This window comes from Bos mutus, chromosome 7, assembly GCF_027580195.1.
Source record: "Bos mutus isolate GX-2022 chromosome 7, NWIPB_WYAK_1.1, whole genome shotgun sequence".
Classification (NCBI taxonomy): domain Eukaryota; kingdom Metazoa; phylum Chordata; class Mammalia; order Artiodactyla; family Bovidae; genus Bos; species Bos mutus.
The window spans coordinates 59,660,020-59,684,125 of NC_091623.1; the positions used below are offsets into that span (position 1 = coordinate 59,660,020).

The following is a 24,106-nucleotide window of genomic DNA, read 5'->3' on the forward strand; positions in this document are numbered from 1 at the left end:
GGTGTTTCGGCCTCAGCCACCATGGGTGGCCCCCATGACCCCAGCCTCCTGGTGGTTGCACCCACGTGTGAGCAGCTCCCCTGGAACATGTGGGAGTGGCGCTGTGTGGCTGCTTCCAACCAGCAGAACATGGCAATGGTGATGGGCTGTCACTTCTAGCAGACTCTTCTCCTTAGGAGGCCAGCCGTTGGAGAGGTCTATGCAGGCAGGGAACTGAGGGTGGCCTCTGGCTAAGAGTCTGTGAAAAGTGAATTCTGCCAACAACCACATGGGTGAGCTTGGAAGTGGATCCTTCCCCAGGCATGCCTTCAGATGAAACCCCAACCCTGGCCAATATCTCAGCTGCATCTGTGATGGACTCTGAAGCCAAGAACCCAGTGAAACCACACCCAGATTCCTGTTGTTTAAGCTGCTAAATTTGGGGATCACTTGTTACACAGCATTAGGTAACCAATACAGGGAGCCACCGGCAGTACACATAACTCCTAAGGTAGCCCCATCAGAACTTTCCTATCCTGCTTTGATTGCATCATGGTTAGCACCACCTCTAGTATCATTTGTTTATCCTGTTATGGTATGTGAGAGTACCTATTTTGACTTTGTAGGTCACAGAATCAGCCTTAACCACTCACCTCTGCCACCAGGGAGCAAAGGCAGTCATAGGTGACATGCACACAAATAGGTGTGTTGGTGTGCCAATAAAAGTTTATTTACAAAGACAGGCCACAGGCCAGATTTAGCCTATGGATTGTAGTTTGGCGACCTGTGTTTTAGGATAAAGTTAGGTTAACAATAATACTAAGTAAACAATAGTAACGGACAGTGCACATACATGGCAAAAACTGCAGTGAATTGAGAGCAATGGGAGTTCCACCAAGTCTGAAAGAATCAAAATGAGGAACTTCCCTGGCAGTCCAGTGGTTAAGAATCTGCCTTCCAATGTAGGGTATGAGGGTCTGATCCCTGGCTGGGGAGCTAAGATCCCACATGCCACCGGGCAACTAAGCTCACACACCACAACTAAGACCTGATGCACCCAAATAAATAAATTTTAAAAAATGAGCCAGAGAGCTCCCAACCCACTGTCTTTTCACAACTACTTAAGCTAGATGACTTATTCATTGTTTTCTATTTTATTTTTAAATTTTGGTCACACTGCACAGTTTATGGGATCTTCGTTCCCCAACCAGGGATTGAATCCGGGCCCTCAGCAGTGAAAGTACCGAGTGCTAACACTGGACCACCGCAGAAGTCCCTGGATGATTTGTTTTACCCAGAGCCTCTCAAAGGCCTACATCTCAGGCACTGACAGCAGGATGCTGAGCTGGGGGAGACGGGCAGTGGTGTGCCGGCCGGGCTTCACAACCGGCTCCTGCAGCCTCTGCCGATTTCCACGGTGTAAACACTCCTGAGGCGGCCAACGTTAGGCCATAAACACGACGCTGTTGAGCGCAGAACTGGGAACAGAGGTGCACGAGGTACCAGTTCTTACTAGCTGCCAGCCTGGTGGGCCTGCCCCAACCCCCACTGTCAGGGCTTGGGAACCATGCCTCCCTGGCCATCTTTGCAGCCTCAGAGCCTTGATATGAAGCCCCTGAGCCCCCATTGGAAGCCCTAGCGGGACCCTGGTTCACCTCTCTCTACAATCCCCAAGCAGGGAAATTGTTGTAGGAAAGCAGATCCCCGATGTGGCGGGGGGGGGGGTCTCACCCCACAAACTCTGACACTGCAAACCACAAAGCCTCTTTATTCAAATGCTGAATGAAAGCCTGCATGTATGTGCGTGTGTGAGAGAAGGGCTGATGTCACCGACCCCAGGAAGGGCAGGAGAGAGGAGATGGAGGTTCATTAGATTGTGAGGGGGCTTCCCAGGTGGCTCTAGTGGTAAAGAAGCCGCCTGCAACTCAGGAGCCACAGGAGACTCAGGTTCGATCCCTGGTTCAGGAAGATCCCCTGGAGGAGGGCATGGCAACCCACTCCAGTATTCTTGCCTGGAGAATCCCATGGACAGAGGAGCCTGGCGGCCTACAGTCCATAGTCACAAAGAGTTGGACACGACTGAAGTGACAGAGCACACTGTATGCACAGCCTGCGGAAGTGTCTGGTGGGGGCACAGGACCTTCAACTAGAAAACGCTGCAGTCAGAGGGGGTTATGAGGTGGAATCCAGCAACCTTGAAAGAACAGGAGGTTTGCAGTCAGACTCGCTGGTCTCCTGACTTTATCAGCTTTCTACAAATCAGCCCCAAACTAAGCCTATGAAATAATGAGCATTTATTAGCTGGTGGTTTCTGAGAGGCAGGGGTCCAGGACTGGCTAGGCTGCGTGCTTCTGACACCCCCTTCTCAGACACTGACAGAGAGGAGGTGCCCAGGCCATCAGCAGGTTCTTTCCATTGGTTCCAGATGGTTCTGTGGTGGAAAGGGATGGAGCCCAGCCAGGGTGATGGGTGGGCCCAGCATGTGCCTAAAGCATGGCTGGCCTCTCAGGACTGTCACAGAGATGACCTTGAAGCTGCTCCAGGATGTTGCAGTGTGACCTGGAGACCTGAGCTCCAGAGGGCAGGGGGACAGGAAGAAAACTGAGTCCCTCAGCTGAAGTCCTCACTCGCCCTGCCGGCCTGAGGGCGTTCACGCTTGTCCAGCTGTGATTCTGCTTGGTTCCAAGGCCTCTGGCCTGGACCGTGGCTGCAGCTGGCTGTGTGACCTTGACCAGGGAAGGGCAGGGGGGCCTCAGTTGCTGCCGCTGCTGTCCTCACTGTCAGAATACACACCCAGCTGGCTCAGGGAGGACGTGCCGGGCATCTGGGGCGCTGGGCCAGCTACCTGACCATTCTTCATTACACCTGGGGGAGAGGCAAGAGCTAGTAGTCACCTTGGGACAGGTGCAGGCAGGCTGAGCCTGGGGGAGGCCAGAGAACAGGACCAGCCATAACTGCTTGTGTGCAGCCTTTCTGGAAAGTATCTGGCAGACCCATCACAGTTTAAACCCACACACCCCTTGACCCAGCAGCTCCACTTCTGAAATTGGACCCGGGTGGACACAGGCGCCCTGCTGGGGGTGCAGAAAATAGAAATGCTCCAGGTCCCAAGTGAAGCCAAGTACCATGGTGATGAAGAGGGGTGGACCTTGGTTCCACCACTCACCCCAGCTGTATGGTTCTGGGCAAGTGGCTCCACCTCTCTGGGCCTCAGTCTCCTCATCTGACAAATGGAGTAGTAACTGTTTTGATAAACATGGTCACGCATCTGTAAGGCTCGCTGGGTGCCAGGATCTACTGCAGGTGCCTGACTTGGGAGCATCTCAGAGAACCGGCCCCAAACTTTCTGAGGACCCATGAGGCCGATCCTGTTATCACCAGCATCTTCCAGGACAGGAAGCTCAGGCCCAGGGCAGGGGTGAGGGCCCTGGACCAAGGACACGGGACAAGCACACGAAGGCATGGGGGGTCCTGCTCTTTCCACCTCACAGGGTCCACCTCACCTTAATTCTCCTCCTCCCTGGGGCCCGGGGGCCACACACAGCATTGGTGACACAACAGCCAAGATGTGGATGTGCAGGACCCAACCTGAGAGGCTGGGGCCACTGTCCATGTATGGGGTATGGGCAGCCGGGGTATGGGCAGCCATGAGATCAGACAATTTATTCTACAGGCCTCTGAATGGGGTTTTAAAAGCGAGCACTTGCTCCTTTTGGGCTTCCCTGGTGCCTCCGTGGCAAAAAAATCTGCCTGCCAAGCTGGAGATGTGGGTTCGATACCTGGGTAAGGAAGATCCCCTGGAGAAGGAAATGGCAACCCACTTCAGTATTCTTGCCTCGGAAATCCATGGACAGAGGGGCCTGTCGGGCTACGTCCATGGGGTCGTGAAAGAGTCAGACACGACTTAGCGACTAAACAACAGCTTGCTCCTCTTAATTAAAACAAAAAATTAAAACAGCCCTTCTAGCCTCAACCCTAGTTGGGGACACACCTCACCCTGCCGCCCCTCTCAACAGAACAGCACCACCCAGTGGCTGCCTGAGGCACTGCATGCAGCTAAGGGACTGAACCTACCTGGGAGGGGTGGGGCTCTTCCTCGCCGGATGCTGGTGTCCAGGCCTGTTTTCTTCACAACCAGGCCCGACAGCTGGGGCCTGCTGCCAAGGGTACCCACGCTGCGCTCCCAGCTCTCTGCCTTCCTCTTGGCTTTCGGGGTCTGCCGGGGGTGACGGATGCGGGATGTGACTGGGTGATTTGTCTCCAATCTGTCCCTCCTCTGGCCTCCCTGCTCTCAGTCCCCAGCTGAGCCAGGATCTTTACCAGCTCCACTCCCTGTGGTGTGACTAGCCCTTTCCCCCCTGCTCTAAACTCCTCTGTGGCTCCCCATTGCCCTAAGCTTGGTACTCAAGGCCTCTGCCAATTTTCTATCCCTTACACCCTACCTTTACACTTCCTAAATCACATACACCGAGGTTGCTCATCTCCACATCTGTACCCACAATGTTCCCTCCACCTGGAACACCTGCTTTGTTTTGAGATCACTTGGTGAACTTCTCATTCTTCAGTACCCATCTCAAGTATCGGCAACCCCGAGACGCCTCTCCTCTCAGTTCCAGCTCGAGTGAAAGCTGCACGTCTGTGTCCACAGTGCCTCCACTGCTTTATTAGCAGCCTCCCCAGCCGCTGCGGGGTCCTGCCTGTTCACTGCTGAGTCTGTAACAGGAGCTCAGTCTACAGCCATACCACCCTGAACATACCCGATCTTGTCTGTAGCAGGTGCTCAATCAACATGTTTGAGGGAATGAAGGGGGATGCAGGCACCGCCCTGGTGCCTAGTGAGGGGGAGGAACTAGTTAGGGGAGGCAGAAGGGGGCTCAGTCCACATCCAGCTCTTCAGTCTTATCAGAAAGGACCCCTTTTATGTTTGATGTTTAAATACAGGAACTGGAAACCACTAGAAGCAAGAGGCCCTATTGGGGTTTGGGTGCAGGGGAAGCACGACGGCAGGGGGATGCCTTCACAGAGCTCACCATCTGGGGAGGAGAGAGGGTGGACGAGCAAGTAGATGGTCAGGACAACCACCATCATCTTTGTTTTTTTGGCTGTGCAGCATGTGGGATTTAGCTTCCTGACCAGGGACTGAAAACATGCCCCCTGCCCTGGGAGCATGGAGTCTTAACCACTGGACCTCCAAGGAAGTCCCCAGACACCATCGTCCTAATCAGTGATGGGAAAGAAAGAAGTCAGGGTGATGTGACAGTGTGGGGGTGGGCGAAGGGGACAGCTGCTGTCAATCAGGTGGTCAGGGGAGGAACCTGGTGCTGAAGTCAAACACGGAGAAGTCAGCAAGCGAGATCGTGATGTGGACTGAGCCTGGCCCATCTGAGGAGGCTGGCACAGCTGGGGTGGGGGCAGAGGGAGGAGGAGGACACAGTGGTCACACTGCATTCCTCCTGTGTGGTGATCAGGACAGGTGCTGTCCACTGGGGTAACAGAGAGACCAGCAGTCCCAGCCGAAGCTTGCTCATCTGGCACCACTGAACTGACTGCTGGAATTAATTTCTTTCCTTCACCTTTTGTCAAACACCATCACGGGTTCCCATTAAACGAAACCCAGGGGAAAGAGGGGTGGACAGATTCTTCTGTAAAGTTACGGTGAAATCTGTGTAATGCATAACAAAACAAGAAAGTCCACTATCAAATTACCTACAAGCAACATAACCAGAAAAGACTTAATAGTTATCCAAGACTATAGTAACCTAACTTAACCACTGGGTCATCAGGGGGAGGACTTCCCTGATGGTCCAGGGGTCAAGAATCTGCCTGCCAATGCAGAGAACACAGATTCGATCCCAGGTCTGGGAATATCTCACATCTCAAGGGACAACTAAGCCTGCACACCACAACTACTTAGCTCATGCATCCTCGGGCCTGTGCTCCAAAAGAAGAGAAGCCACAGTAATGAGAAGACCTTGCACTGAAACTAGAGTACACCCCACTGGCCACAACTAGACAAAGCCCGCTTGCAGCACTGAAGACCCACAGGGGCCAAAAATAAAGAAAGAAACAGCAGCAACAACAAAAGACTAGGGGGAGGGAATGCCCTGGTAGACCAGTGGTTAGGACTTCATGTTTCCACTGCAGGGGGCACAGGTTCAATCCCTGGTGGGGGAACTAAGATCCCACATGCTGTGTAGTGCTGCCAAAATAAAGTAATAAAATAGACTTAAAAGAAAAGACTGGGCGGAAAAATCATACCAGGCCATATTGCTTTGAAAGAACTTTCAATCTCTTATTCCACTTGAAAGAAATAAACAAACAAGAAATTTTAGGTGAATTCTGAGGGTGGATTATGCAAGAAAGACAGAGAGAGAACTCTGATCAGGAGATGCAGCCTCAAAGAAAATATCTTGGTTCTACATCAAAAGGTTGACAAGTGAGAGTGCATGACCCCCAAACCCATCCTCTTCAGGATTCATGGCTTGAACATGGCTGCCCTTGTGAAAGACTACATTTCCCAGACCCCTTTGCAACAGGATGTGGGCCGGCGGTTCAGTTCTGACCAATGAAGTGTGAGCAGAAGGATCTGCTCAACCAAAGGTACTGTTATCCTTAATGTCCTCCCTGTCCCCAGCCCTTCCCACTGGCCAGCGTGAGCTGCCCTGCATTGAGGGCATCATCCTCAAAGGGGATGGCAAGACATTGAGGTGGAGGATGCCCCGGACAACAGGGTCCAACTTCCCTGTTCAGCATGGCCATGTACAACTGTTATTTGATAGAAAAGTAACCTCCATGCAGTTGTGACTGCTGTTACTTTGGGTCCTGTCCAGTGGCTGGACTAGTATTTAACTAATACAGACCGGGAACATGCTTTGAGTTATAATAAAGTTTCTGGGGTCTCTGCATTATTTACCATTTCCCATTTTAAGCCCCTCCTTCGATTAACCAGAGTGGCCTCAATCACCTTGGATAAGACAGCTGTGGTGAAAAATGCTAGACAACCCCCTATCCCCAAACCCCGCAACCCTCTTTTTCCCTTCTTCCTGCTAATAATAGCACGGGCAGCTCCCAGCCTCCCTTGCAGTTCAAGGTGGCCACATGACTATGTCCAGCCACTGGGACTCCACATTCCAGGGGAGTGGGTGTGGGGGGCATCTGAACCTGGGCCTCCAGGCACTGGCGGGTGCTCCTCCACACCCCCTTCGCCTTCCCACAGCCAGAACCCCAGGGTGCTCTGAGCCAGCTGTGACCACAGAGCTGGCAGCCATGCTCCAGGACAGGGCAGAACTAGGAGAAACGAGGAGCCTTGGATCCCTGAAATGACTGCATGGAACAGGGCTGCCCGGGAGTCCAGCTCAGGACTGTTAAGTGCCTGAGAAATCAACATCTGCCTGAGGTCTCTAAATCCAGCGAGTCTCCTTGTTTCTGCAGCTGGAGAAGGGGTGGAAAACTACAGCCCTGGATTTACAGGGCAGGAACAGACTGGCAGACATAGAGAACGGACTTGTGGGCACAAGGCAAAGGAGAGAGTGGGTCGAGTTGGGAGAGAGGCACTGATGTATATACACCACCACATGTAAAATGGATAGCTAGTGGGAAGCTGCTATGTAACACAGGGAGCTCATCCTGGTGCTGTGTGAGGGGTGGGATGGGAGGGAGGGGATACATGTACATATACAGCTGATTCACGCTGTTGTGCAGCAGAAGTTAACACAACACTGTACAGGAATCATACTCCAATTAAAAAATAATAGAAATAAAAAGAAAACCTTACAGTCCTGGAGGGCTGCAACCTGTTTTTGTAAACAAAGTTTTACTGGCACATGGCCATGCCTACTTATTCGTACACGATCCACGGCTGTTTAGTGCTACAACAATGGTGTGGAGCACTATGGCTTGGGCTGTCTGTGGCCCTTCAAGACAAAGGTAAGCCAAGCCCTGGCTTGCCCTGTCCCTGCTTCACCTGAGAGCACGTGGGAATGCGGGTGGCCCCACTCACCTCATCCAGGATGGCAGTGGGGTTGGGCCGGAGGGCTGGCTGGGGCTGGGTGGGGTTGGTGTCCTCCTCTGAGTCAGAGTCTTCAAGGAGTCTTCTTTTCCTTGATTCCTCCACTAGCGCCCTGCAGGAAGGAACGTGGAACTTGGGGACATGCTTTTTTGGGGGAACAGTGACCAGGACCCTCCGCCCCACAATGAGGCACCTGGTTTTCCTTTCCTAGCCTCACTGAGTGGGGGATGGGGTGCACAAATATCTTTAAAAAAAAAAAGTTCTTTGTCCACTGAACCCAGTGGGGTGGTTAAGCACTCAGAGGCTGGAACCAGCCTGTCTCAATTTGAACCCCAACTGGGGGACCTCAGTCAGGGCTGTGTGTACAGCTCCTCATACCCCAGTTCCCTCGACCACAATGGTGGGACCAAACTCAAACTCAGAACAATGCCCACATCCAAAACGGGCTCAGTGAGCGCAGACTCCTCTCACTGTTAATCCCGGTCTCACTGACCTGCCAACCCAACAGCACTGGCTGTCCACCTACTCTGTGCCCAATCCCCTTCCAGGCCCTGAATGCAGAAGCCAAACTGAGTCCCTGTTCAGATTTTAGGTGATGAAGGACAGAAGACATCAGGAAAGGGGTGAATCAGCAAGAAGGTTCCAGAAAGTGGGAGGTGCCCAGCAGAAGCATGGACAGAAAGGCTGAGAAAGGCTGGCTTGCCAGGCCAGCCCTCAGGGGCAACTGGACTTGGACCCTGGGGCTCCCGCTACTGATGAGAGGCTCCCTGCCCCAACACTATCTGGGCAAACAAGGGGTGCACTCTCCTCCTGGAGTCTGGGGGCTCGGCCAAGCTGGGCAGGTGCCTGCGTGACTGGCCCCCAATGAGAACCCCAGGCTAGGCCTCCCCAGGGACCACGCCTCATTCACGCCATCACGTCTCATTTTGGGGGAATTAAGCCCATCTCATGACAGGCAGAAGACTCTGAAATTTTGTGCCCAATCCCCCAACCCTGCCCCTTGCCTTTTCCTGCTGTTGATTTTTCCCTGTAACTTTTCATTCTAATTAACCACTGAACCTGGGGGTGGTCCTGGGGACCTTGACACAGATGCCACAAGAGAGAAAACAAGATGGGGAGTGGGATATGGGGAAGGCCTCCCCGAGATGAGAGCCATGCAAAGATCGGGAAGGGGGATTCCACGCAGAGGGAAGGGCACTGCACAGGCTGCGAGGCGGGTGGGCAACCCCGGCCTCCTCTGGCCCGTGTCCCACTCACGCCGTCTCCCGCTCGTCCTCCTCCTGCTCCTGCCTCTGCCGCTCCTCCTCTGACAGGCGGTGCTGCCGCAGCATGGCCTCGAAGTCCACGTGGGCCTGCCGCTGGTTCAGGTCTTTGAGCTCCTGCAGGTTCTCCAGGACCTCCATCTCCAGCTTGGAGTCCTTAGTTCTGTTCTCCAGCACCTGGTGGGGACCAGGGCACGGACGTGGGGCTAAGGGCGCTGCGACTCAACCCCCTCTGCCACCCCGCATGGCCTGCCTGACCTTAGGGCATCACCATGGGCAAGGGAAGGAACCCCCAACCCCGGGCCCTGGATGCACAGCGCCTGGTCCCTTGGCTGCACCCACTTCATGGCTCAGAACACTGAGGCTTGGGGAAGGGGAAGAGATCGCCTGAGACCATGTGGCTAGTCAGTACTGGAACCAGGTGGCCTGGACTTCCAGCCTGGCTCCGTCACTAAGTAAAAATAATATAAGTTAAAAAAAAAAAAAAGACTCCCTCAGTCTCGGACTCTAGACCCAGGTTAAGGGACTCAGGTGATAGGTCAGGCCCATTCTGGGCAATCCCCCTTTCGTGAGGTCGTCTGGGCCATAGTTTAATCTTAACTTGATCATGGGAGTAAGATCCTTGTATACGCAGCCCTGGGACTACACAGCACGTGTGACTAGGAGGCGGGGGTCTTGGGGACATCTTAGAATTCTACTGACCATTCTCCCCACCCCAACACCCTGCCTGGAGGGTTAAGCAGGAAGGGGAATCGACTCCATCGGCACCCACACACAGGCAGGCACATACACACACACGCACAAAGGCGGTGCCTGACTCACCTTCATGGGGTTGTTCAGCTCCTCGTCCTCCCGCTCCTTCTGCACCCTCTTCTCCTCCTCCTCCAGGAGCTTCTCAGCCTGGAAGTTCCTCGTGGCTCCATGCTCCATGGTGTAGTCTGTGTTTTCAGGGTCTGTCTGGGAGGAAGGACGGGCAGACGTCAGCTCCTACGTCTCTGAGCATTAAAAGCTTCTGCTGAACAGTGGCTAGCAGCCTGAAACACCTTCTTTCCCTGTTTCAGGCCACTTAACACTGATTCTTTCTTTTTCCTGTCTTATTGCTTTGGCGAGCACAGTTCTTTCTTTCCAGTGCTCCTGCCCCTTTCACAGAATCGCTGAACTCCCTAGCATGGATTTTCAGATACTTCTCCACCTGCCCACTGTCCCTCTGCTGACCTTCACCCTCCACATGTTTGCAAATAAGTTTCTAGGTCTCTGCACAAATCTTTTTTTTTTTAATGTTTTCCCCACACAGCATCACATGCAGGATCTTTATTCCCTGATCAAGGAACAAACCCATGCTCTGTGCAGTGAGAAGTGCAGACTCTTAACCACTGATCCACCAAGGAAGTCCCTGCACAAATCCCTTCTGTATGTATGTGCACACATGTGCACTTGACCTTCCTCTGATTATAAATTACACATCGACTGTGTATAAAGCATGGTCCTATTTGTGTTTATAAAACAGAGAAGCAATATATAACATGGTATCCTGGATGAGACTCTGGAACAGAAAGGTAACATTAGTGGAAAAATTGAATCTGTGTCATGTCTGGAATTTGGTTAAAAGTAACAATCTAACAATTCAGTGTTGGTTTCTTATTGTGGCAGATACAAAGTGGAAATGGAAGATGTTAACAGGAGGGGAAGACCGTGAGGGGCAGATGGGAACTCTCTGCTATCTCTGCAACCTCTCTATGAATCTGAAACTACTCCAAAATAAGATATTTACTGTTTAAAAGAGACCAAGGAGGAGAGTGATCCTTGTGTGCACGTGTATCCAGAGCACACTTTTTTGAAAACCATACAGGAAACTGTTATAAGCGTTTCTATGCCTGGTGACTGGCTGGGCAAAGAAGAGTCGTCAACCAATTTTCCAGTGTCTACCTGCTGGAGTTCTGTTTTCACCACATGCTCACAGACACACAAACATACATATGTAATCCTAGTTATTTCATCAGTTGAAATTCTTCATTAGAAAAGCCAACTTATAACATTCTGCCACAGCTTTTCTAAACTTTAAAAAACTAATGTGTATTCATTAATATCTAAATATATACATACTTCACCACGTAGGTAAAGAAAACGTTTTTTCTGGAGACAACCTAACTCTCTATTAGCTAATGAGCAGACAAACAAAATGTGATCCAGCCACACAGTGGAATACTGCTCAGCTTTAAAGAGGAGAGAGGCACTGATACTTGCTACAATATTCTTGAACAAAGGGCCACACAGTGTGTGATTCCTTGATGTGAAATGTCCAGACAGACAAACCAGAGACACAGAGTGTATTCGTGATTGCCAGGAGCTGGGGGAGGGGACGGAGGTTAATGTGGGGGTGATGAGAATGTCCTGGAATTAGAGAACGCAATTTAGCACATTAGGAACATACTAAAATGCACTGAATTATACATTTTAAAACAATGGTTTGTATGGCATATAAGTCATATCTCATAAAACTGTGTTTAAAAAATAAACAATTAAAACATAATGTATTTTTGGTTATTTTAATAAAATCAAATGTTTTAACGGAAGAAAAAATTCTTTTGGCAAAAAAATACTCAAACAGCACAGAAGTACGAGGAGAAAAAACTAAGTTTTCTTCATCTCTTTTCCAAATTCTTTTTTTTAACCCTTTAGTTGTAGCATGCAAACTCTTAGTTGCAGCATATGGGATCTAGTTCCCTGACCAGGGATGGAATCCAGGCCCTCTGCATTGGAAGCTCGGAGTTTTAGCCACTGGACCACCAGGGAAGTCCCTCAAGTTCTTAATACCACCCTTAGGATGACAATGAAAATAAAAATATGACTACTATTAGCCATGAAAATTTCCAATGTGCACTAGCCTGTCCATCAAACCTCGTCACTATACATCTAGGTTGCTTCTTGGTTTTCTGCCTTTATAAATAACACTCCTGTTAACTGCTCCTTGAACTTCTGCTGTTTCCTGGGGAGAAGGTGAAATGGGATTTCCCTGGAGGGAGGGGACAGGAGTGGTGACCCCCCAGTGGAGGAGGGACAGGGCTGGGTGGCTGCTTACCTTGAAGGTGATCTCTGCCAGGCAGCGCGTGCACTTGATGTAGAAGCGGAAGATGGGCAGGCCCAGGTAGGACTCATTCTGCACTGTTTCTTTGCGAGCATTGAACTTCTTGCCCTTGTAGATGTATTCTCCACACGTCTTACATCTGTGGGGAGGGACAGGGACTGAAGTCACCTCGGTGCCCTGGTTCTTGCCGGTGGGACCCTTGAGCATTCTGGCAGATAACCACTTGCATACCTCCAGGGATGGGGAGCTCCCTCCCTACCAAGAAGTAGGTAAGGCTTCCCCTTAGCCAGCATATTCTTCTCACTAGTATCTGCCTGTCTTCTTGGAAAGCACCCAGACGACCAAAGCTAGGTGAGACTTGCCTGTCGCCCACTCCCAGAAGCCAGCCTGGTGTTCATGGGGCACCCTGACCTCCAGAGGGAGGATTCCACTTGGGGGGATGCCACACGAAGCGAGGCAGAGCTCTGGCACTCTGCCCTCCCTCAGCCCCTCCTGCTCAGCCCCTGTGCTCCCCAGGCCCAGTGTGCTGGCCTCCTGGCTGTTCCTACAAACACCCCAGCTCAGTCCCACCTGTGGGCCTTCACCATTGCAATTCCCATAGCCTGTGACATCCTCCAACCCTTAGATTCTAGTTCCACTGGTATTTGTTCTGATATTTCCCTAATCACCCAGCAAAGCCCCCTCCCCCTTTCCCCACCACCATCCAGTCACTCTCTTGTGACAATCTGTGTGTCCCACAAATGCTTTGCATGAATGTGCCAGAGCACTTGTTTATTATCTCTACTCCTCACCAGACTAGGACTCTTGGGGTCAAGTCTTGATCCCCCCAGTGTCCCTGGCATTCAGCAGTACCCAATAAATGACTGCTGAATAAAAACAAATGCATGAAGGAGAAAGAGAAGACAAGCAGATCAGTAATGTGTAAACATGTGCTGAACTTCACTAACAAAGGTGGCTTTGGTTACCACTTCATTTCAGATGTGCAAAGATGAGAAGAACTGTGGGGCTGGGAATTGGTGAGGTATGATAATTTACAAGACAGTACAAAGGATGAGGTCTGGGGACTAGTGGCAGAGGAGGTAAGCATAGACGGGGTTGGGTGGGGGATCAGGAGGGTTGTTCTGAGGGGATGAAATTTAAGCCAAGCCTTGGAAGGTGGAAAAGAGCTGGCCATGTGAGAGCAGAGGGAAGTGTATGCCAGGCAGAGGGAACAGCCTGTGCAAAGGTCCTGAGGCAGGAACAGACAGGGCTGCTGGAGGAAGTGAATGTGTGTACAGGACTCTGTCTCACACTCAAGCTTCTACTACCAAGACTGAGCTCTCAGGCACCGGGTGGGAGCTCTGAGTGGTCAGGAAGATTGATCCTCAACGGCAGGAAAGACAGGTCACCCGCTCACTGGGCTCATGTCTGAGTCAGGACTGGTGACCTGGTCTGAGGTCTGGGGACAGGCTGCTCTCTGTGGATGCCGGGCATGGGGTCTGTCCACCATGACCAGTGCAGGGGCCCTGAGGGGTCACTCACCTCATGTTGAAGGGGGCCATCAGCCGCACCACATACTGCCGATCTTTGGGCAGCTTGAGCTTGGGAATCTTCGATGGGTCAAAGTCAGGGGGGTAGTATTTCTGTGGGGAGGAAGGTAGTGTCAGGGGAGTTGCTTTCAGGTGCAAGGGAGGCCAGAGGCAGAGGGAAGGGCCTCTGGGGAGCTGTGTCTGGGTCCCTAATACCACCCCCAGGTTCAGGGTGTTGATGAGAGAACTAGGAGGCTCACACACTTGTACTCATGGCTGCTATTCATCAATAGCAAAAGGACACAGAGGAAAACCAGCAAAGGCAACAAGGTGCATGAGGCAGGGCCCAGGAGACCAGGTACAAGCTCCCAGGGTTTTCTCCTGATGAAGTCAGTTCCCCCAGTGATATATTGTGACAACACATGTGAAATGTCTCCCAGGGGAGCTCAGGGGGACACAGCACCCAGGGTTTTCACTAGCGGCTGGTCGTACAGGCACATCTGCCCATACAATTCCAGGCTCCGGGAGAGGAGCAGATGCTCAGCACAAATCACACTGTTTATACAAACAGTTTAAGCACAGGGAGCCATTCTTTTCTGTGAACTGTGAGAAGCATCCTGAAATTCAAGTTCCCAGAAGCCAGCCAAAGTCCAGCATTGCAAGCCGGCCTTTCTATCTAGGGCAGCAGCCTCAGGCCTGCAGTATTAACTCTTTCTGCATAGGAGCCTGAGATGGGAGATGTAGGGAAGGAGAGCTTGGATTATGGAAAAAAGAACTACATATGATAATCCAAAAATAAAGCACGTTGCGTTCTGAACACTTCCTACGTGCCAGGCACTACATTGTTGTTTAGTTGCTCAGTCTGGTCTGGTTCTTTGTGACCCCATGGACCGTAGCCCAAAAGGTTACTCTGTCTGTAGGATTTCCCAGGCAAGAATACTGGAGTGGGTTGCCATTTCCTTCTCCAGGGGATCTTGCCCACTCAGGGATCAAATCAGCATCTCCTGCACGGCAGGGGAATTCTTTACTGCTGAGCGAGCGGTGGAGCCCCAGGTACTACACAGAGAGTTTGATGTCCGCGGACTCACGGAATTTTTGCAAAGACTCTATTAAATAGAGAAAGAAATGTGCCCATTTCACAGAGGAGGAAGCTGAGTTCTGGTGGTTTCAGCTACTCAGGATCACACAAGGTGAAGAGCAGAGCCAGGATTCAGAACCAGGGACATGACTCAGGAAACTGTGGTATAGTGATCAGAGTTGCAGAGCTGCGGGAGGGAGTATCTTGAGTTTGACTACTCTACTCTCTGGCTATCACATAACCTCTCTGGGTCTCAGTTTCCTCATCTAAAGATGGCATAACCTGTCCACCTGAGAAGATTTGATGAATATGACACTTCAAGCAGTGTCTGGGACAGAAGTATCTACCAGTAAGTTATGGAAACAACTGGCCTCTCAGTTGGATCCTCAGGATGGAAGGACCTTCTTGGACACGAAGTCCAACACATTGCACTGGGGCTGGCTGGGGCTGGAGTCCAAATATAGGTGTTTAAAACATTAGAGCACTGAATCACAGTAAGGGGCATCAACCTGACCTCGAAAACCTGGGCTCCGAGCCATCAGTCTGGAGGTCTGTTCTCTACTTCGTCCTGACATCCTGGGCTTACACACTCCCAGGCTGGGGAGCTCAACCCCCTTCCCGGGAGCACACTCCTTCCTGGAGAGTGGGAAACAGGGACTCAGAATTCCGGAGCGCTCTTCTCCAGAAGCTGAACCCTGCCTTCCCGAAACCAGCTCCACACCCCAAGACTCCCAGTCTTCCCCAACAGAACTGGGATTAGTTGATGCAATTGGAAGGATCCCCTTCCAGCAGAGCAAGAGAGGTTAGCAAAGCCTAATCCCTCCAAGGAACACGCTGGGCTAGAACCCCAAGCGGGGCGGGACTTAACAGAGGAATGCCTCCTGAAGACGAGGGTGTAAACGCGAAGAACACAGAGCTAAGGAACCTCCGCCCTCAAGAGACCTATAGGATAATCCCCTTAAAAATCCAATCAGAAGTGACTGGGTAAATAGCCTAAGCTCCGCCCACACAGGTGACTGGGTACACTCCAGTCTCGAGGCTTAGCGAAGGCCCACCCTCCACTGAAAGTGATTGGGAGGAGTCTAGAGAGCCCCGCCCAACGGAAGGCCGTTGGAGAAGAAGACAAAGGTTCTAATAGGGTATACGTAGCCCCCCTCGACCCGAGCTCCGAGACGTCTCACCCCAGGTCGAAAACCCTAGTCGCCGAACACTTACGTTTAAAACTTTTCGCTCCGACATCTTCGCCTCCTACTGTTTTCACGCGCACAAGAGTACTGACTATGCTTGGTGCTTGTCGAACTTCCCCGACTCTTTGTATTTCCGCTTCCGTCACCTCCTTCAGCCGCTATCATTGACTGCAGTGTACATGCCTTGCCTTTTTCATTGGTTCTGATCCCCGCATCTCAGCATTCGAGTCCATCTGTCTTCCCTCCCCAGTGGCAACCTCATCAATGTGCCACAAAGGTTCCGGGGTCGTTCTGGATTTGAAGTTCTGAGGAGCTTCGCCCCCTAGAGGTGGTCAGGGGACGTGGCTGCTGGCAGCGACATCCCCTATAGTTCTTTTATTCAACAAATAAAGAACTCAGTGTTGAGCGCTTACCCTGTAGACCCTACACGTCGTTCCTGTGTCCCTAGCGCTCACTTGGGGACTGGGACAGTTCTCACGGGCCCCACCCAAGTTTATCTTGAATCACCGGTAGAGACTCAAAGACCAGGCTTCAGATCTACCTCCCGCTACCTGCACTGGCTCCCAGATGTCCACTCCATGGTTTGCCTCTGCGTTGTCCTTCTAAAGAGGACGTTCCTTCTCGCACTTCCTCCTTTCCTTTTACACATGTTTGTTCTGTGTCAAAGATGTACTCAGTCTTTGGGGCACATCGCAGAACAAGATTTCTGTCCTCATGGAGATCACTGTCTGGTGGGACTGACTGGCAATAAACACACAAAAAAACCCATTCGGGTCCTGGTCAGTGACCCAAAGACAATAAAACAGGGTGACATATGGTAAGTTATGAGAAGGGGCTGCTTGAGATGTATGAGTGTCCTATAACTGCTGTAACAAAGTACCACAGGCTCAATTTTTTAAATTATTTTTTGTTTGTGCTGGGTCTTCATAGCTGTGCCGGCTTTCTCTAGTTGTGGTGCGAGGGCTTCTCATTGCATGGCTTCTCTTGTTGCGGAGCATGGGCTCTCTGGTCCATGGGCTTCAGTAGTTGCGGCTCCAAGGCTCTAGAGCACAGGCTCAGTAGCTGTGGTGCTCGGGTTTAGTTGCCCCGCAGCATGTGGGATCTTCCAAGACCAGGGTGTCAAAACTGTGTCTCCTGTATCGGCAGGCGATTTCTATCCATTTTACCACCAGGGAAGTCCTTAAGCTCATTATTTTAAAACATTTATTAGAGTTTTGGAGATGAGAAGTCTGGAATGGGTGGCAGGGCTGGTTCCTTCTGCAGGCTCCAGAAGAGAATCCATTTCCTTGTCTTTGCCAGCTTCCAGATGCTGCCAGAATTCCATGGCTGGTGGTCCTGCATCACTCTGATCTCTGCCACCACTGTTACATCACCTTCTCTGTCTCCCTCTGACCTTCCTGCTTCCCATCAATAAGGACACTTGCGATCATCCTTGCAGCCCCCTGGATAATCCAGTATAACTCTACTTCATTTTCATTAACTCAGTGAAAGATCCTCAAACGTTAAGGATCCTCAATTCTGTTAAATTAATCACAGCTGCAAAGCCCTTTTTGCCATGTAAGGTACCATATTCAAAGGTTCTGGGAGGAAGGACATGGATATCTTTGGGGGAGGGGTCTTTAGTCTTTGCCATAGCTGAGGTGGTTAGGAAGGCTTCTTGGAGGAGGTAACCTTTGAATTAAGAGCCTTGAGTGAAATGTACAGAGAAGTTCCTGGACTGAGAAAAAGCCTTCAGAGCCTGGCTGTGCGGCCCCCTCCTCAGATAAATCATCCCAGATAAACTTATGTCCACCTCCAGTACGGCTCACATCTGGGCAGCTTTTTAAAAAAATGTATCTATTTGGCTGCATCAGGTCTTAATTGTGCCATGAGGGATATTTGCTGCATCATGTGGGATCTTTCCTTGTGGTGCAGGAATTCTCTAATTGTGGTGCATGGGCTCAGTAGTTGCAGCACTTGGGTTTAGTTGCTCTGAGGCATGTGGGATCTTAGTTCTCACCAGGGATGGAACCCATGTCCCCGCTGCATTGCAAGGCAGATTCTTAACCACTGGACCACCAGGGAAGTCTCTCTGGGCAGCTTTTGAGTAGGTGTATGAAGCAAACTGCTGAACTGAACAGGTCCCATCATTCCATCCCAGGCAGCACCCAGATCACCCCTACTCTGCCTCCCCCAGCCCCGTTTCTTCCTCTGGTCCCGCCCTGATCCCACGTGTGGGAGTGGGGACTCAGTGTGTGTGTGTCCTGATCTGTTTCTCCTCCCTGGGGCTCATGTGGATCTGTTGAAGGAAGGAAGAGTCCCAATTCCAGTGACACTGATCCTTTCTTTTTTTTTTTTAATTTAAATTTATTTAATTAGAGGCTAAGTACTTTACAATATTGTATTGGTTTTGCCATAGATCAACATGAATCCGCCACGAGTGTACACGTGTTCCCAATCCTGAACCTCCCTCCCATGATCCTTTCTAATTAATTAAAAAATCTCATATTCACAGTTCTCAAAGCATTGCACTCTGTCAAAGGCAGGAGGGAACACATTCCCATTTCACAGATTGACAAACTGAGGCTCAGAGAGGCAAAGTCACTTGTCCAAGATTGCCCAGCGGACAGTGGAGAACCCAGGCTGGATAGGTCCCATTCACCCTTAGGTGGATGTCAAGGGCATGGCCCCTCTTCAGGGGTGTGGGGAGCCCCTGCTACTTGCCCAGGGTCATGGAGGCAGCAGCAGGGAGACTCCAGGCACTCCATTCCCCGTAGTCGGTGAGGTCCTGAGCGGCCACCTGGATGCAGTACTTGGCTTGAGGCCTCACAGCCTTGAGGGTGAAGGATGTGGCTTCAATTGGCCCCACCTGAGAGCAGAAGCAAGGCTGGGTCAGTGGGAATGAGGATACTCTGATCAAGCCTTCTGTCCCCCCCCAGGCTGTTGCCCTGGGACTCAGGCACCGATGTCCATTCGAAGCAGCATGCCCTCTGCGGCCCCCTGCACGCCTTTGGCCACCTTCAACATCTTGCTGAGCAGAGAAAGACTACCCCTCCAGGGTCAGGCAGTTCTTGGTCAACCAGGAGCATGCTTTTCATATACAAACCAACCCACCCTGTGTGCACACCCCCACTAATCCCTTTCTCCATCACTCACTCCTGTTCACAGCTGAGTAATGTTCCCATGAGGGGACGGACCACACATTGTGGACCCATCATCTGTTGAGGGCCCTGACATTATCTCCTCCTTATGGCCATTGTGAGTAATGCTGCTGTGAACATTCATGTACAAGTATTTGTTCAAGATCCTGTTTTTAATTTTTTCAGGTGGATGCTCAGGAGTGGAACTGTTGGGCTGCCTTTTCAAAGAAATATTTATTTATTTTGGCTGTGCTGAATCTTAGTTAGAGCATGCAAACTCTTAATTGCAGCATGTGGGATCTAGTTCCCTGACCAGGGATTGAACCCTGGGCCCCCTGCATTGAGAGCTCAGAGTCTTAGCGACTGGATCACCAGGGAAGTCCCTGGGCTGCCTTTATGTCACACACCAGCACCCTAAGCTGTGACCAAGACCCCAGTGCACATTTACACATCCTCTTCCCTCTATCCAAGAACCACCACCCTCGTCCTCACCTGACGGAAGCGAGCAGCCCCATGACGCTTGTAGCGGATCCGGTACTTGAGGGAGAAGATCTCTGGGAAGGGCCAGGTCCGGGGGGGCTCCCATTGCACCCACAGCCGCTGCCCAGGGAGGGGGCTCAGGCGCACGCCTTCTGGAGGATCCGGTTTGACTGATGGACAAGCAGGAGGCAGGGTCAGCAGAGGGGACATTCATTCATTCATTCAACCAAATGATAAATATTATTGAGTGCACGGCGATGTTCTGGACATTGGGACACAGTAGCCCTGTCCTCTTGGAGCCCAGTCCTTTCAGGCAGAAGACAACAGACAAGAGGCAAATCTGAAGGTCATAAAGGGGAAGGAAGAGAGTTCAGGAGTGCAGGGAGGGGAGTGGGCTGCAATATTCTTTGAGACACAATTTACACACCAGAGAACTCACTCTTTTAAAGTGTACGGTTGTCGTTTTCATATATTCAGAGTGTTGTGTGACCATCACCACTGTTTAACCCAGAACATTCCATCACCCCTCAAAGAAACTCTGTCCATATTAGCAGTCACCCTCCATTCCTCACTCCCTAGACCCTGACAACCAGGAACCCACTCCCTGTGTCTCTGGATCGGCCTGCTCTGCACGTTTCCCATCAGTGGAATCACACCTGTGTGTCCTTCCGTGTCTGCTTCTCTCACTGAGCATCGTGTTCTCAGGGTTCGTCCACATGGTAGTGAGTGTCTGGGCTTCTTTGCTTTTTATGGCTGAATAATATTCCAGGGTGTAGATGGACACATTTTGAGAATCCATTCATCAGTTAATGAGCATTTGTGTTGCTTCTGCTTTACGGATAATGCTGCTATGAACATTCATGTACAAGTTTTTGTGCTTTCATATCTTTTAGATATATACCTAAGGACTGAAATTTCTGGATTACTCAGTAATTTATCTTTAAATCTTTGAGGGTCTGCCAGACTGTTTTCTAGCAACCACTAACAATGTGTGATGGTTTGCAATTAAAAAAAAAAAGTGCTCAGGGGAGGATTCACTGAGGAGATGACATCTGAGTTGAGACCTATAGGAGGTGAGGGAGTAAATGCAGATCTAGGGAGGAAGAGCCGTCTACACAGAGGGCACAGCATGTGCAAGAGCCCTGGGGCAGGACTGTGCCTGACATGCTGGAGGAACAGTGAGGAGGCCCGTGTGGCTGGAGCAGAGTGAGCAAAGGGGAGAGGGGGAGGAGGGAAGGACAGGGAGGGGATGGGGAAGGCCGTGCAGGGCACCGTGGGCCATGAGAAGGACTTGGGCTTTCACCCGCAGGAAGGTGGGAGCCCTGGAGGGCTGTGAGCAGTGCAACGATGGGACCTGACTGTAGTGCTCACAGGTGCCCTCTCGTGGCTGCCTCAGGAAGCACAGATGGATGTGAGGGCGGGAGCGAGGGAAGGACCGAGATCGGCCGCGTGGTCCAGGTGGGCGATGATGAAGGCTGGACCAAGCAGGGGCTCCGGAGGGGGGAGAAGTGGGCTGATTCTTGGTCAACTGTGAAAGTGGATCCCACCGAATCCGTATGGATAGACAGGATCTCATCCTGACAGGAGGGAGGTGAGCCTGTTGTGGGGGAGGAGTAGGAGGAAGGTGGGGGGCCCTCCACACCCCCACCTCGACCCCTACTCACTGATGTGCTCTGGGACAAAGGGCACGAAGCTGCTGCTGACACCGCCGGGGTGGACAGCTGTGATGTTGAGCACATAGGGCACCATGGAGAACATCTGGACGTCGGGGATGACACAGCTGGTGGCTTCCGCTGTCTGCTGGAGGCAGGGCCAGCTTTCCCCATGAGCTGCCACGCCGAGCCTGTACATAGAAGGGGTGCTGTGAGGATCCTACCACTTCCTGCTGGCCCACCTGTGCCCTGATCCCACGTGAGGACAGTAGGTCCCAGTCTTGGCTGTGTGATCCTAGGCGGTCCCTCAACCCAACATCACAGAACTTGGGTGACCCAGGGTCGGAGGGAATACCCCACTGGAAGGTGCTAGGGTCTAGGCTGTAAAGCTTTCTAGATTGTCAACATTCCAGCCTTAGAATGCCAACATTCCCAGGTCTATGGTTCACAGATTCTGGAGTCTGGAATAATGATTCCAATTCTCTCGAGTTCTGGCACCCTTAGATTTCAGACTCTAGAGACTGGAGTTCAACACCACCCACAGAACCTTCCACAGCGTCCAAAACGTTCTGCCTCTGCAGTGTGGATGCGAAGTGCAGCCAGTGCAACCGAGTGGGGCTTCTATTTTATCTAATCTACCTGAGTGTTTCCTGGTGGCTCGGATGATAAAGAATCTGCCTACTATGCAGGAGACCTGTGTTTTACTGCTGGGTAGGGAGGACCTCCTGGAGAAGGAAATGATAACCCACTCCAGTTTTCTTGCCTGGGAAATGCCATGGATAGAGGAGCTTGGAGGGCTGCAGTTCCTGGGGTCACAAAGAGTCGGCTACAACTGAGTGACTAACACTTTCTGCTTTCTTTCTAATCTACATGAAGTTTCTAGTTATCAGAAAGCTTGAGAAAGTTTCTCAGAACAACTCAGGTGTATGAATCTACTTTCCCAAACACAAATGTTATAAAATCTAATTAGAGATCAATATTTTCCAGTGAACATTTAGCATCTGAATTGAAATGTGATATATATACATAAAGCATCAATGGAATTTCCATGACTTAGTATAACAGGACTGAATGTACAATATCTCATTAATTTTTAAAGTTTTGATGACATGTTGAAACAATACTTTGAGCAATCCTATTCATGATAATAAATCAATTTCTAGTATAAATTTTTAGTATAAATGGAGAAGGAAATGGCAACCCACTCCATTATTCTTGGCTGGAAAAATCCCATGGACACAGGAGCCTGGCAGGCTACAGTCCATGGGGTTGCAAAAACTCAGATATGACTGAGTGACTGAATGTGCATATTAGTATAAATTTAAATATATGAACTCTATATAAGCATGTTAAAGCACATTATATTCAATCATATTAAATGGTACATCTTTGGAATATTTGAATATTATTTAAATAAAATACTAAAACCAGTATCACCATTTTGTTTTTAAATTTTTCAAATAGGGCTTCTAGGAAATTTTACCCTCCACACATGGCTGACAATATGTATTCTAGGGAGTATATTTCTAAGGGTTGGTGCTGCTCTAGAATTTTGAGTGTTTCAGGTTCTCGATAAGTGTTCAGCTACTCTGATCCTAGGGGTCAGCCCAGTTTTAGTCCCCATGAAGCCCTCCAGGCTGTCTGACCTGTAGGTGGCAATGAATGATGTGGGCCTGGTGGAATTCGGAGGAGTGGGCGGCAGGGTCCAGGAGCAGTCCACGGCGACCGGGTACCTGGAGGCCTGGCACCGCACCCTGGGCTGGGAGGAAGCTACTGGGTGGCCTGGAGAGAGAGGGAGAGTGTGAGCTTCTCATCCACTGGAACTGTCAAAGCCTTGCTGTGGCTCACCAGCCCCCATCTTGCTACCAGCCAGTGCTGGGCACACAGCAGGTGCCTAATAAAGGTTTGTAGAATGAATGAGTACATGAATGAAAGGCATTCACATCATCTCCCATCCCTTGATACAACCTGCCAAGGCAGGAACTATTAGCCCATTTTCCAGATGGGAAAACTGAGGTTGAAGGAGTCACAGAGGGGACCTGGGGGTGGTAGGGACTTCTGGTGGGAGAGAGATGCTTTCCTAAACTCCCTCTTTGTGATAGTTTTGTTTTGAATCACATGAAGTGAATGAATACAGTTAAAATGTCTCTCTCTCCCAGCCTCCCTCCCTCCAGGCTGTGGCTGCCGCTTCCTGGTCCCCTTGGGGTAGGACTTGCCTCTTTGTGCCTCAGTTTCCCCCATCTATGCAATGGGATGGTAACTCTCTCCCGCAAGTGGGCATACAGAAGGCATGTGGGCTCTCAGCCCACCCAGAATATTCCATGGCGGCATACCAATCCAGTCCTCAGACAGTGTCTCTCTGCCAGGACTCCCTCCAACCCCTGGGGTCCACACATACCTTCTCTCTCGCGACAGAATGAGCAGCCCAGCCAGAGGCTGACGGCAAAAGCCAGGACGAGTCTCAGGGCCATGGCTCCGGCAGGCTCTGCTCTCAGGGGCTGGGACCAGGAGCACCCTCAGGGAGGCAGGGGACTCGGGTCCCACCCAGGGGAAAGCCCAGCCCCCTTTGGAGGCCCCCTACTTCCCCTTCCCTGTCTGACTCACCGCCCAGTTCCTGGGGCCCTGGAGGAGGAGCCCCCAGTCCCTTCTCCGGCCACCCCCAGTTTCTGGTGCGGAAGGCCCCGAAAGTGGGGGCAGAGAGAGGAGGCCACAAAAGGGAGAAGTGGTGACCCCATGGCCTTTCCCAGC

The 24,106-nt window shown here is 51.2% G+C and overlaps 2 protein-coding genes across 2 annotated transcripts; both read right to left on the reverse strand.

Annotated features, from left to right (window-relative positions):
* Positions 1-676: 676 nt before the first annotated feature.
* On the reverse strand, positions 677-16,283 carry YJU2 (YJU2 splicing factor homolog). Its single transcript, XM_005895963.3, has 8 exons — positions 16,136-16,283; positions 13,856-13,956; positions 12,329-12,473; positions 10,072-10,206; positions 9,245-9,426; positions 7,979-8,099; positions 4,054-4,195; positions 677-2,844 (listed from the first exon to the last, which is right to left on the reverse strand). Exons 1-8 carry the CDS (start codon positions 16,157-16,159, stop codon positions 2,732-2,734), a joined length of 963 nt encoding a protein of 320 aa, XP_005896025.1. The 5' UTR covers positions 16,160-16,283; the 3' UTR covers positions 677-2,731.
* A 2,168-nt stretch (positions 16,284-18,451) lies between these two features.
* Positions 18,452-24,098, reverse strand: EBI3 (Epstein-Barr virus induced 3). Its single transcript, XM_005895962.3, has 6 exons — positions 23,963-24,098; positions 23,757-23,856; positions 23,005-23,140; positions 21,371-21,549; positions 19,719-19,876; positions 18,452-18,955 (listed from the first exon to the last, which is right to left on the reverse strand). Exons 2-6 carry the CDS (start codon positions 23,827-23,829, stop codon positions 18,803-18,805), a joined length of 699 nt encoding a protein of 232 aa, XP_005896024.1. The 5' UTR covers positions 23,830-23,856; positions 23,963-24,098; the 3' UTR covers positions 18,452-18,802.
* Between the last annotated feature and the right edge of the window lie 8 nt (positions 24,099-24,106).